Source organism: Spermophilus citellus, assembly GCF_964194105.1.
Source record: "Spermophilus citellus genome assembly, chromosome: 2".
In the NCBI taxonomy this organism is placed as follows: Eukaryota; Metazoa; Chordata; class Mammalia; order Rodentia; family Sciuridae; genus Spermophilus; species Spermophilus citellus.
The window spans coordinates 6,165,615-6,179,609 of NC_138183.1; the positions used below are offsets into that span (position 1 = coordinate 6,165,615).

A 13,995-nucleotide genomic window follows, 5' to 3' on the forward strand; every position below is an offset into this window, starting at 1 on the left:
ACAGATGGAAGAACTGTTAAGAATCCCCAGCAATCAAATATTTGATTACACTAATATTCTCAGGAAACAAACTGGCATACATGTCACCCAATAGCAGTCACTGAAAAAGGTATGTTCCATGTTTATATACCTGCCAAAGAACAGACGCTTAATAAAGATTTGTACTTAAGAGTCTGTAACATCTGTAGAAAAGATCATTTGAAGACATACTGTGGTCAGGAGTCTAACTCAAGTATGACCAAGTATTGGTATTAATCTTCAAAGTGCTATAGATTACCACATATTGGTGCATAAAGGTAGGTAGAAAAAATGAAAAGGACCCATATATTTACATTATCCAGGCTCAAACAAAATGGAAATCTGTTGCCCAGCAATTAATTAAAAGGTAGAATGCTGAAGCCTGACCACAGAGCCTCATGCTGTTGGTCTCCTGTAAGGAAAGGAATAATCAATTGTTAATAGGTGATTATACAGGGACCTTCACATCCTGCAAAATATGCCTTAGATAATCATATCCTCCAACTTAACCCTTCCCCAGGAATGTGAATAGTGGGTGGGGAGAGAAAAATATATATCATGCTCTTGTTCCCCTCCCAACCCTTAAGTCACATTAATGCCTCATCTTCCATTTCAGTCTGTTGGGTGGTGGCACCAACATCTACCAATGTAATCTCTCCCACAGCGTGCTACCTGAGTCACAACTCCACGTCCCCTTTTTAAAATTTTTTGAGATGGAGTCTTGACAAATTGCCCAGGCTGGCCTCAAACATACAAAATTTTCTCGCCTCACCCTCCCAAATAGCGGAGATTACAGGCTGAACCATTGCACCTGCAGCAAGATACTCCCTAGCTACTGTCTCATGTACAGTAGCTCTCAAAATCTACACTTACTAGTTATAAAATTATAAAATATTTTGTATTTTTATACTATTTTTATGGGTGCTGAGGGTTGAACCCAGGGCCTTCACAAGCTAAGCATATGCTCTACCACAGAGCTACATATTCCAGCACCTCCTTTCCCTTTTGTAAGTGAGTTGTGATCATAAGATGATCTCATAATCATTTAATGGATCACAACTCATTTGAAAAATACTAGTAAAGAGCTAAGGACAAGAATTTTTTCTTTTTGCAACGCTGGGCGTCAATCACAGGCCTATCCAGGTCAGACAAGCCCTCTACCACCAGCCCAAATTCATACTTTTTTCCCTTTGAGGCAGGATATCAGTATATTGCCCTGGCTAGCCATGAACCCTTGGATTCAAGTGGTCCTCCTGCCTCAGTCTCCCAAGTAGCTGGGACTACATATGCCTGCCATCATGCATGGTTATTTGTTAATTTTTGGTACTGAGAACTGAACCCAGAGGTGCTAAACCACTGAGCCACATCCCCAGCCCATTTTATATATTTTATTTAGAAACAGGGTTTTGCTGAGTTGCTTAGGGCTTCTCTAAGTTGCTAAGGCTGGTTTTGAACTCATAATCCTTCTGCCTTAGCCTCCTGAGCTACTGGGATTGGGCATATGCCACCACGCCTGGCTCTGTTATTTTGTATTTTTAAACACAATATAAAAACTTCATTCAAGCCAGGCACAATGGCATATACCTGTAATCCCAGCAACTCAGGAGACTGAGGCAGGAGGATCACAAGTTCAAGGGCAGCTAAGCAACTTTAAGACCTTGTCTCAAAATAAAAAATAAAAAGGGCTGGAAATACAGCTCATTAGTACAGTACCCCTGGACTCAATCCCCAGTACCAAAAAAAAAAAAGGTTCACATGATGAACAAAAAGATGTAAGCACTGGGCATCCAGAAGAGCCACGTCGCAAAAAGACAATCAGACACTCTGTCTCCCAGTGGAAGAACACAACACAACCGAGGAAGCAGGCGTGCAAAAACATCAAATTTGAACATCCTAGCCTCTGAATCCAGTTACCAACTTACAAAAATACAAAGGAGAGGTGGACGTGTTAAACTATACCACCAAGTACATGCACGTTCCTAGTATACAGGGAGCCATGAGCTCAATCCCTAGCAACACACACACACACACACACACACACACACCAGCAACCACTGTGCTAAACCATACTACAAGAAAACAATCAGCAAAATCTAGTATTGGGGGCCAGAAGAAGTGAAATCTTTTATTTAAAAGTATTAAAAGACAAATTAACCTATCACAATAAATGCTATTTAGATCCTGGTTTAAAAAAAATTAAGCCATTTATGACCAATGGAATTTTGAACCTGATTTGACATTGATGATATTAAGGATTATTTCTTCTTGTTGTTGTATAATAGCTTTGTAGCTGTTTTTAAAAGAGCCCTTATTTTTATAGGTACACCTGAAATATTTACAGATGAAATAATATGATCCCTTTGCCTTACTCTAAAATAATATGGGAAGACAATGACAAATGCTTCCAACGATGTAGAGAAAGGGGACCCTCATAAATCGCTGGTAGAAGCAAACTGATAGACTAGCTTAATATTTACCAGTGATACCAAGCACCTGGTGTTTTAACTCTAGAAATGTAGAAACAGTGCTAAACTGGCTAGCAGTGTGTCCTACTACTAGCTTTAGGAAACAGTTTGGCCATTTCTCAAAAAGCATAAATCTATCATATGACCCAACAATTCTACTCCACTCCAGGGTATCATCTAAGAGAAATGAAAATATACAGCCCCTGAAGATTTGCATGAGTGTTTGTAGCAGCATTATTCATAACCGCCAAAAAGTGGAAACAACCCAGATGCCATCAATTGGCAAGTGGCTAAGCAACAGGTGATTTACCTGTACAAAGGAATCACATTCAATAAACAGAAACAAATTATGGTACACGGTACACCATGGATGAACCTCAAACATCTAAGTAAGAAGTCCAGAAGAAAAGACCACTTACTGTGATTCCATTTTTATGAAATACCCAGAAAAGGCAAATTATATAGAGAGCTACAAAGATTAGTGGTTGCCTGGAGCTGGCAACGTGAGAATGGGAATCAACTGCTAACCAGCACAAGGGATCGTCTTTTTTTTTTTTTTTTGGTACCGGGTATTGAACTCAGGGGCACTCGACCTATATTTTATTTGGAGACAAGATCTCACTGAGTTGCTTAGCGCCTCAAAGTTGCTTTGAACTTGAAATTCTTCTCAGCCTCCAAAGCCACTGGGATTACAGGAGTGCACCACCGCACCTGGCAGCACCAGGGATCTTCTGGAGAGGTCTGGGGCTGGACAGTGGTTGACAGCTGGACAAGTTGGTAAATTTAATAACAATCACTGAATTATACACTTAAAATAGTGACTTTTATAGTATCTAAGTTACACCTCAATAAAGTTGATTATTTATTTAACAGGGAGAGCATGAATGCAGTCCCTGAATATGACAAATCATACAATCAAGTTTCCCACACTTGGGGAAATCACAGGGGTCAGAACACCCAGAGTCCAGTGGATGAGCCTCCCCTGAGAGAACCACTTTCATAATCATGGTATCTCCCCTGACGCATAAGTATAATAAAGTTGTTTTCAAAAGTAAGAAACACAGAAAAGTCTTAAGAGAAGGAATGTCAGAAGACTGAGAAAAACAGAAGAATGTTGGAAAATAAAGACTGAATTACGGGCTGGGGATGTGGCTCAAGTGGTAGCGCGCTGGCCTGGCATGCGTGCGACCCGGGTTCAATCCTCAGCACCACATACAAACAAAGATGTTGTGCCCGCCGAAAACTAAAAAATAAAGATTAAAAAATTCTCTCTCTGTCTCTCACTCTCTCTTAAAAAAAAAAAAAAAAAAACCCTTCCATTCCATTTAAAAAAAAAAAAAAGACTGAATTACAAAAGAAAAGATTCCTTTTTAATTAAAAACAAAATGGGAACAGGGAAATACACATGGGGTGGGGGTGGGGAGCTGGGCACAACAATGACAATGGTGGCACATGCCTACAATCCTAGCAACTAAGGAGGCTGGGGGAGGAGGATAGCAGTTTGAGGCTGGGCAACTTAATGAGGCCTGGTCTCACTACAAAAATTAAAAAGGCTTGGAGGTGTAGCTCAGTGGCAGAGCACCCCTGGGCTCTATGCAGTACTGCAAAGGGAAGGAATATCTGCATTAGCCACTGGTTGATGGTTATTGAGGCTGGGTGACAGGTACATGGAAGCTGATTACACAACTCTGCCCATGCTGGAGTACTTGAGATTCTCCCTGATAAGAAGGTCTTTTTGTTTGTTTATTTGTTTGTATGTAAAGATCAATGCATATTCCTGATATTCAGTAACCTCTTCAGGCTATTCTTGTCAGTCCAGGTCCCAGTGGGATTCCTATTTCAATTTCAAGCAAAACAACACAATCTAATACTGTTCCAAAAAGTTCTCTTCAGGTGATTTTCATTTCCTTGGACAAGAAATTAGAATGTTTACGAGAAAATTCAAAATTCCAGTACTGATTACAGAATGAGCACAATACTATTTTTGAAACATGTTACAAAGATAAAATCATTAAATAATTTAGCATCACAGGGAGAAATCAATCACCAGAATTAAGCCAATTCAGTTTGCTTCTACCGCTTTACAGGAATACTTTCCTATATCAATGAGGCCAGGCACCTGGTGTTTTCAATCCAGAGATGTAGAAAGAAGAGCACTGGACTGGGAGCTAGAAGGTGAGGTCCCAGTGTGTCCTACTGCTAGTTTTGCCAACAACTTATAAACTGTATGAACTCAACGACACTACTTCATCTAAGACCAGATATCGTCCTCTAAGAGAGAATTTTAAAGACAGGGTGTTCTGAACCTGGAGTAGGAAACCTGGGACAGGATTATGAAGCCTCAGACAGCCCACCAAAGTTTTGCCCAGATTTCAACGTGCACTTCTCCGCTCTCAGCAGATTCTCAAAGGGAACTAAGATTCACCATCCTTCTGGGATTAAAAACCATTTTATTCACGGCAATTTTTATGGATCTGGCCAAGCTTTCAAATCTGAAATCCGGATTCTTTAAACTGCCTGCATTCCCAAAATACAGCGTAACGGTTACAAGACGAACTTCGTGCAACCCACAAACTTCTTAGGAAACTGTACACTGGCTTCGGGTCATAACGATGCTCTTTCCTATTCCCCATGTGTATTAATTAACCTGTGGAACCACCGGGTCGTTACGTGTCCGCCTTGGAGGACTTTCACCGGTGCCTTCCAAGGCCAGAGCCCAGGCCCATCATGAAGCTGGCTGACAGGAGCCGGGAAGAGGCGCCAGGCCCCCGACTTGGAGGACTGCTGGGTAAGTAGTTCGAACGAGGAGTGACATTCCTCCGGAGAAGCTCACTGCGGTCGCTCGGCGCCGTGCGCGCCCCGAACCTAACCGGTACACCGGGGCTGGTTCCGCGCGGCTCGGGCCCGCAGGCACCGGGGCGCGGAGGCGGAGCCGGCGGAGCAGGGACGAGGTAAAGCAGGTGAGGAGAGCGGCCGGCCGGCTGCGAGGACAGAGCCGGGACCCGGCGGGCGCGGTGGAGCGGCCCGGCCCCACCGACGCTGCGAAGCCCGACGGCCCGCAGCCCCCCGCCCTCCCGGGACCGGGCCGGAGCCGGTGCCCCGCGCTCAGAGGCCGCGGGCCCGAGCTGCCCGGCCCGGGAGTGGCCCCGGCCCTCCCGGCCCGCCCTTACTTTGAGTGCCAGGTGGTGGACGCGGCCCAGGCCGGGCCCGGCCAGCAGCTGCAGCAGCCCCAGGACCGGGAGCAGCCGGAGGCCCGCGGCCAGCCGAAGACGGCGGGAGCCCGAGGGGCCAAGGGGCCGAGGGGCGGCCATGTTGGTTCCAGCATCACCAGCTGTTTCCTCTCCCGCCCACTTCCGGGGTCAAAGGGCGACGGCCACCGGAAGGGCCCGGGGAGGGGGCGGGGCGGCGGGAATCCCACCGGCCCGGGAGTCATCTCGCCCGCCGGGTCACCCAACAGCCTCCCCCGCGCGGACTTTGTGGTCAGCCGGCGGAGGCCAGGCCGCCGGGGACGCCGCGGTTGTTGCCATGGCGACGGCGGCCTCCGGGGCCGACCGCCGCCTCGCGGGGCTCCGGAGCAGCCCGGGCGGGGAGGCGGCGGCTCTGACTGCACCGGCGTCCGGGGTGGGAAGCGTGGGGAAGCCCTGAGTGGCTGGGTCCCTTGGGTGCCCTCCGGGCCCTTCCCACGGAATCTCTGCAGAAGTGGGTGCAGCAGGGGGGGCGTGCTGGGACCCCTGCAGCAGCTCACTCCCTGGGACGAGCTGGTGAGACGGGAGGTAGGTGTTTTCCTCGCCCCGCTCCACAGGCGCGCCAACCCGGGCTCTAGAAATGCAGCCTGTGTTCCCGCTGGAGCCGGGGATCACTGGAAGCTCTGAGAACCGGGGCTGGGACTGCGCACTGCAGCCGAACCTGCCGCGGCGTCCGTCGGAGATGAAGGGGTCCAGAAAACGTGGTGTCCACACACACAGCCGGAGTTGCATTCAGCCATAAAGAAGAACGAAATTATATAATTTGCAGAAAAATGGATGGAAGTAGACACCATTGTGTTTAGCAAAATAAGCCAAACTCAGAAGGTCGAGTCGTTTGTTTTCTCTTCTGTAGAAGCTGCAGAGGAAAGGGGGAAAGAAAGGTCGGGGGCGGGGCAGCGATCTCCAGAAAATTAGAGGGCGATGGGTCAGTAGTGGAAAGGGCCCAGGGTGTGGGAGGAGGGCAGGGAGTGGGGAAGTGCTGGGGAGGGATGTTGGCCAAATTATCTTGCCATATTGTGAGCATGTCGAGTGTGTAACAACAAATACCATCGTTATGTACAATTATAATGCACCAATAAAAAATGTGTGTGGGGGGGAGAATTGGGGCTGGGAGCATATTTCAGTGGTAGAGCCCTTGCCAAGTGTGCCCCAGGCCCTGAGTTCCATTCCCAGCCCCTACACAAAGAAACGAAAACAAAAAAGAAACCAGCCCTGTGTTGAATTTCTTTTGGCCATTTCAACCCACCAGAGGAGTCTCCGTCTTAATATTTTTCTCTTATTCTGTTTGGACATCTTCCTGGTCATTGGAACTTATCAGGACCTCCTTAATGGAAGGGCTGGGCAGTAGACCCCTTCACTCACCTTTCTTTATCAAGGAGTTATAGAAGAACATGCTTGTTAGCTTTGCCTCCTGAGTAGCCAGGTTTGTTTAGTTTTTAGAGTCTTGTTTTTAGCTTGCCACACAAGTAATATATGCTTTGTGTGTGTGTGTAACCATTTAAGTAGAAGAGGAAAAATAAACCACCAAGAATCCCAATACCAAGTGACTACCAGTGTACTAGTGTTTTTTGTTTGTTTGTTTTTTGAGGTACTGGGGCTAGAACCCTGGGTCTCATGCATGCTAGATAAGCACTCTACCACTAAGCTGTACCTTAGCCCTTTAAAGAAAAAGATTTTTAAAAAATCTTTATTTATTTATTTATTTTTTAATGTGGTGCCAAGGATCGAACCCAGTGCCTCATGCTTGCGAGGCAAGCGCTCTACCACTGAGCTACAACCCCAGCAAAAAGTTTGTTGTGGGACAGGATCTTCCCAAGTTCCCAGCTGGCCTTGCACGTGCCATTCTCCTGCCTCAGGCTCCAGAGTTGCTGGGATCACAGGCGTGGGCCATCTCACCCGGCTAGTTTTGTGCCATCTTGGTCCTGAATCTGAATTTTTCCCTTAACTCAAACACCAGTAGGAAGAGTTCTGTTACACTTTGCAAAGACAAAAGTGGGAAGCTGAGCTGGAGCCAAGAAGATTGCAGTTTATCCTAAAATGTCTTGGTTGGTCACCACAGGAAAGGCAATGATTGCTAGTGGGCAGAGAATTCCCTTTCTTGCTGGGCACAGAGGCTCACTCCTGTAATCCCAATGAGTTGGGAGGCTGAAGCAGGAGGATGGAGAGTTCAAACCCAGCCTCATCAATTTAGGCCCTAAGCAACTCAGCAAGACCCTTTCTCTAATAAAACGTATTAAAAAAAAAAAAAAAAAAAAGAGCTGTGGCTTGGTGGTTAAGTGCCCCTGGGTTAAATCCCTGGTACCAAAAAAAAAGTAGTAATAATATAATGTATATATTCCCTTTCTCTCCCAACCTCTGATCTTTGGCCATCTATTTTGAATGTCAGTCATGTGTGAACAGAATGAGAATAAGAAACTCTAGAATTATTATTTTTATGACTCCACACATTATCTTACTTAGCATCACAAAAACCTTATAAAGGTTTGGTTTGGGTTTGTTTTGATACTGGGGATTAAACCCAGGGGCACTTAATCACCCTTTTTAATTTTGAGACAGGGTTTTGCTAAGATGCTTAATTAAGGCCTCACCTAGCTGCTGAGACGTTTTGAACTTGTGATCCTGTTGCCTCAGCCTCCAAGTTACTGGGATTACAGGCATGTGCCACCACACTTGGATTAGGTATATATTTTAGTTCCCTTGTGTTTTCTGATGGGCTTGGATGGATTGATTAATCTATTCAGGGACTCTACTCATTTATGTTTTTTTTTTTTTTTTTTTTTTTTAAAGAGAGAGGAGAGAGAGAGAGAGAATTTTTAATATTTATTTTTTAGTTCTCAACTGACACAACATTTTTGTTGGTATGTGGTTCTGAGGATCGAACCCGGGCCGCACGCATGCCAGGCGAGCGCGCTACCGCTTGAGCCACATCCCCAGCCCTCTACTCATTTATGAATGACCCAACTGGAACTCTTCCTCCAGGCCCTGTTTACAAAGCCTAGCACATAATCTCTGTCCTGCATTGTTGTAAAGAAAAGGTGTTTGCATACTATAGTAGGCTGGAAGGGTCCTTAGCTAAGGTAGATGAAGATCCATCTACCTTATTTAATAGATGTGAAAACAATTCCAGGGAACTTAAATGACTTGCGCATGATCAGACAACCAGGAGCTAGGGATTTAGTTCAGTGGCAGAGGGCTTGCCTAGCATGCACATTCCCCTGAATTCAGTCCTCAGCCCTGGGGGAAAAAAGCAAGGAAGATCAGACAATGAGTTGAGTGATTTTTAAGAAGCTGGAGATGGGCTCAGTGGTACACACTTGTAATTCCATAACTAGGGAGGCTGAGGAAGGAGGATCTTAAGTTTGAGGCCTCAGCAATTTAGTAAGACCCTGCCTCAAAGTAAAAAAGGCTGGGGATGTGGCTCAGTGGTTAAGTGTCTTGGGGTTCAATTTTCAGTAATCCACCCCCCATCCCAAAACAACAAAAACCCCCAACTACCACCTCTACCAACAAGACAAAAAAACAACAAAACAGGACTGGAATCTCAGCTGCTTTAGAATTGGCTCTGGGTTTCTTGCACTTTATCACATGTTGCTTTCTCATTCTTAGAATTTTACTTTTTAAAAAAGGGAAAGCCCAGAGTCTGACTCTGGTATGTTATGAAATGTAATGCTAAAGCAGCTTTCAAAAAGCATTTTTAAAAGCAGCTGCTGGGAGTGTAGCCCAGTGGTACAGCACATGCTTAGCATGTGACAGGTCTTGGGTTCAAGTCCCAGCACCAAAATATTTAAAAATCAGCAATATGAAAGAACACAATAATGTAAAATAAGTGACATTTCTTTTAGGTAGCAAGAAGACATTAAAGTCAGGTGATTCTCACTTCTGTTTGAAACTACCTTTAAAGGCAAAGGTGATTTTTAAGTATAGTTATTTTTCCATATTCTGAGATTTGAGCCTCCTAGGCAGGAGCTCTACCATTGGCCAGAAGCAGTGGCACATGGCTGTAATCCCAGCATCTTGGGAGGCTGGGACAGGAGGATCAAGAGCTCAAAAGCCAACCTCAGCAACCCAGCAGGACCCTGTCTCCAAATAAAATATAAAAAATGTCTGGGGATGTGGCTCAGTGGTTAAGTGCCAGTACCACTGGGTTTAATCTCTGGTACCAAATAAATAAACAAAAACCCTACCACTGAGCCTCATGCCGCCCTACTTTTAAAGTTAGGCACCTCCTGACACAGTGGCACACACTTGTAATACCAGTGACTTTGAGAGACTGGTGTTAAGAGGATGGCAAGTTAAAGGCCTGTGTTGGCAACTAAGTGACACCCTCTCAAAATAAAACAGAGCTGGACATCTAGTTTAAAAGTAGCGCATCCTGGGTTAAATCCCAAGTGCCACAAAATAAATAAATAATCTAATTAGGAGCCATTTTTTAGAATTTCTAGTTTTAAATTTTAATATAATACTAAAAACAGGAAATGAGCAGGTAGAGTTCTAATTCCTTTCAATAATACAATAGTGATGAAACATTAAAATAGTTTCAAAGTAGAAAATATTATCTTTTAGTCTTTCAGTTTCCAGAAAATGGTTTTACAAGGGCTTAGAATTGGATTATGAATCCATGCTTTTTATTTTATCTTTTTATATTATTATTATTGAGACTGGATCTTGCTAAGTTGCCTAGGATGGCCTTGAATTTCATATCCTCTGAACCACTGTGCCAGGCAATTCCTTACTTCTTTATACTTGGATATATATATATTTTTTAAATACCAGAGATTGAACCCAGGGGTGCTCAAACACTGAGCCACATCCCCAGCCCTTTTTATTTTTTATTTTGAGACAGGGTCTCAAAAAGTTGCTCAGGTCCTTGCTGAGTTGCTGAGGCTGACCTTGAATTTGCAGTCCTCCTGCCTCAGCTTCCTGAGCTGTTGGGATTATAAACATGCGCCTCCTGGGGACCTCTTTAGGGTCACTCTGGTGGTATCTCCCAGGAGTTTGTGATGAATATCTTCCTTCACATATTTGAGAGCTGTATTGTCCCAATTATTATTTTGGAATCAAAAGGAATAAGAAATAGAAACTTAGTTAATTGTCTTTGGTTACAAAGTCTTTGAAAACTGGTTACAAAAACAATGTGGAACATTTTGGGGACAGTTACTTTTTAAATTCTGAGAAAACTGCTACTTTGGCAATTATATTTAAGTATGTAACTTAAGAGTTTTAAGAAAATGATTTGCATAATCATATACTGTAACTGAGAACAGACATGTGGAGTAGCAGAACGGGTTATGTCTGATTTTCCCTGGCAACATTTTCAAAGGGACATTAAACTTGAAGGTTCTGAAGCCTACAGGGGCAGGATAGGCTGATCTCCCAAACTTGACTTTGAGCCTTACTCTCTTAGTTCAGTTCTTTTCTTTTTCTGTTTTCTCTAGGTCTGCAGGATCAACTAAAGGTTGTTATTAGTGACAGAAAGTGTAGTTTGAATAGTGTGCTATTGATAGTATTGGGCATCAGTTTGAAGATTTCCAGAAATATTTTAAGTAACTCATAGGTTAATATTCTCTGAGTATAATAAGGTAAAATTGCCATTTGTTTTTCTTATCAAAAGAGATGGTATTGCAACTGGGTGGTGGCACACATACCTGTAATCCCAGCGACTGGGGAGGTTGAGACAGGAGGATTGCAAGTTCGGGGCCAACCTTAGCAACTTAGTGAGGATCTGGGCAACATAGTGAGACCCTGTCTCAAAATTCAAAATTAAAAAGGACTGGGAATGCTAGCTCAGTGATTAAGTGCCCCTGGGTTCGATCCCTGATTTAAAAAATAATAATAATCAAACAAAAATGAGTATTTCAGACCCCAAACCTCTATAAACACAGAGGATCTACAGGTAAATTGGGGCCTGGCAATATATTTTGAAAACAAATACCATTTTTTTTTTCTTTGACTTGAAACACTGTGTCTTGCAGGATTGCAACTAAGGTTTTCAAGCATTTCTTGGGCATGGTGGGAGAAGCCCTTGAGGGCATCTTTTTGCAGAAAGCAATCCTGGAAAAGCCAGTTCCTGAGGGCAGGAAGTCAGTTCAAGGGCCCCAACATACCTTGAACCCTGTGGGTTGGAAATGAACTTGGAAACCGCTTCTCCTCCACCTGGTGGCACAGCATGCACCTTGCTCAGCCATAGGACAGCTAATTTTTTTCTGATTTTATGTATATCTTTACAGACCTTCAGGGGGGAGTAAATGATCAGGTATAAAAATTAGTTACAGTTTTTAAATTGTATGCACCACTAAATTCCTAGTTTTACCCTACTCCAGCTTCTCTGACTCCACTGCTTTCTTGGTTTCTTAGTACAGATGGTCCCAGCAGGCTATGGTGGAAATTTTTAGTGTTATGATGGGTTTATTGAAGTGTTAAAGTACATTACTGACTTGCAAGAGTTTTGACTTAAAATGGGCTTATTGGGATGTAACCCTATCATAAACCCATAAACCGAGGCACATCTGTAGCTTTGAGTCTTAAAGAAATGGGAGATTTTAAGCTAATAATGGATGGGAGCTTTATATATACATAATATCTTTATTTATTTATTTTCATGTGGTGTTGAGGTGTTGAACCCAGAGCCTCACACCTTTGAGGCAGGCGCTCTGTCACTGAGCTAGAGCCCCAGCCCCGGAGCTTTTTTTTTTTTTTTAAATGCTGAGAATTTCATTCAGAGCAGTCCTTTACCATGGGCCATTAGTTGCAGGTCATGGGGGTCTTGCTGCAGCTGGAATGTTCAAGAACTGCTTTCCTTGGTATAATAGTAAAAATGAAAGCAGAGGAAAGGGAGTCCTACTCATGCACTTACCTACTAAGCATTTCACACAGGTTTTTTTTTTTTTTTTTTAAGTCTTTACAATAACCTTTGAAGTAAGTAGCATTGTTGCCATTTGAAGAGGCGGAGGTTGAGGGCGGAAGCAGCACAGCTCTCTACAGTTTGCACAGTACCAGGGCACACGCTCGCCCCCTAGCTCCTGCATTTCACTCTAACCTATGAGGTCCCCATTTTATGAATGAGAAAAATCAAAGCTCAGAGAATCTAAGTAATTTGCGAAAGGCCTCATATCTAATAAGTAGTAGGACATCAGGGTCCCCTTTTAACAATTATGAAAATCCTATCTACTCTAAAATCTCATGTCTCTCTCTCTCTCTCTCTCTCTCTCTCTCTCTATATATATATATATATATATATATATATATATATATTCATCAAAGCCTGGGAATTAGATGGTTATTAATTGCAAGCAGGGGTAGAATTGCAAAAATAAATAAATAAAATAAAAAACAAACCCTAATATAATTGCTTGCTTTTTTTTTTTTCCCTTGTACTGAGGATTGAACCCAAGGCTGCTTTCCCACTGAGGTACATCTCCAGCCCTTTTTGTTATTTATTTTGAGACAGGGTCTCACTAAGTTGCTCAGGGCCTTACTAAATTGCTAAGACTGGCCCTTAACTTTTAATACTCCTGCCTCAGCCTCCTGGGTCATTGGGATTACAGGCATGTGCCACCACATCTAGTCAATCATTTGCTTCTAACTACACAGAAATCTATACAGGGTCTCACTTCTGTTAGTGTTCCTGTTTCCCACACGATCGGATTATTCATTGGCAATATATGAAATCACCCACTTAGATCCTAACTTTGTAATGACATGTTAGTCAATGTTCCCTAAATATAACTGAGAGGTGAAACAGGTGTTTATAACCCAGACTAACCCCTTTAGTCATTCCAGCATTTATATAGACAGGGTTTTGAATACCCCTGGAGAAAGTCGATTCCTAGGTAGGTAAGGTAACAGTGGTTTCAATAGTGAAAAACCCTGTCTTATGACCACTCCCTCTTACTCTAAGGGAGACAGAATGTGTTTAGTCCTTCCTAAAAAAAAAAAAAAAAAATACTGTGCAGTACTTATTCTTTTTTTCTTCTGACTTATTTCCTTTTATCCTGGACCCTGTTGTTTTCTTCACTTCAAGATTAATGGTGACTTTCTCCTTTATTTTTTGAAAATTCTCTTTCAAACATTTTCTATTTACCACCAAAACTTAATCAACTTAAAGATATTTGCAGAGTGGTATAATTAACTCAGTTCTGCTGTGGCTTTAAATGTGTCTTTACAACTAACAGTTTCCTGCTTACTCATCTTAAAAAGTTTCATCTTCATGTGGTGCATCTTCCTCTCTCCCCCTCCCCCCATAGGCCATCCTTTCCTCCTCCTCTTTC

The 13,995-nt window shown here is 43.4% G+C and overlaps 1 protein-coding gene across 1 annotated transcript in view; it reads right to left on the bottom strand.

The window, feature by feature from the left end:
* The window catches only part of GPR107 (G protein-coupled receptor 107), a 68,759-nt gene extending 62,923 nt beyond the window's left edge, over nt 1-5,836 (bottom strand). The window contains exon 1 of the mRNA XM_081279005.1: nt 5,654-5,836. Coding sequence (XP_081135131.1) covers nt 5,654-5,794 — 141 coding nt within the window. The 5' untranslated portion in view covers nt 5,795-5,836. The remainder of the gene's footprint in view (nt 1-5,653) is intronic.
* Nucleotides 5,837-13,995: the final 8,159 nt, after the last annotated feature.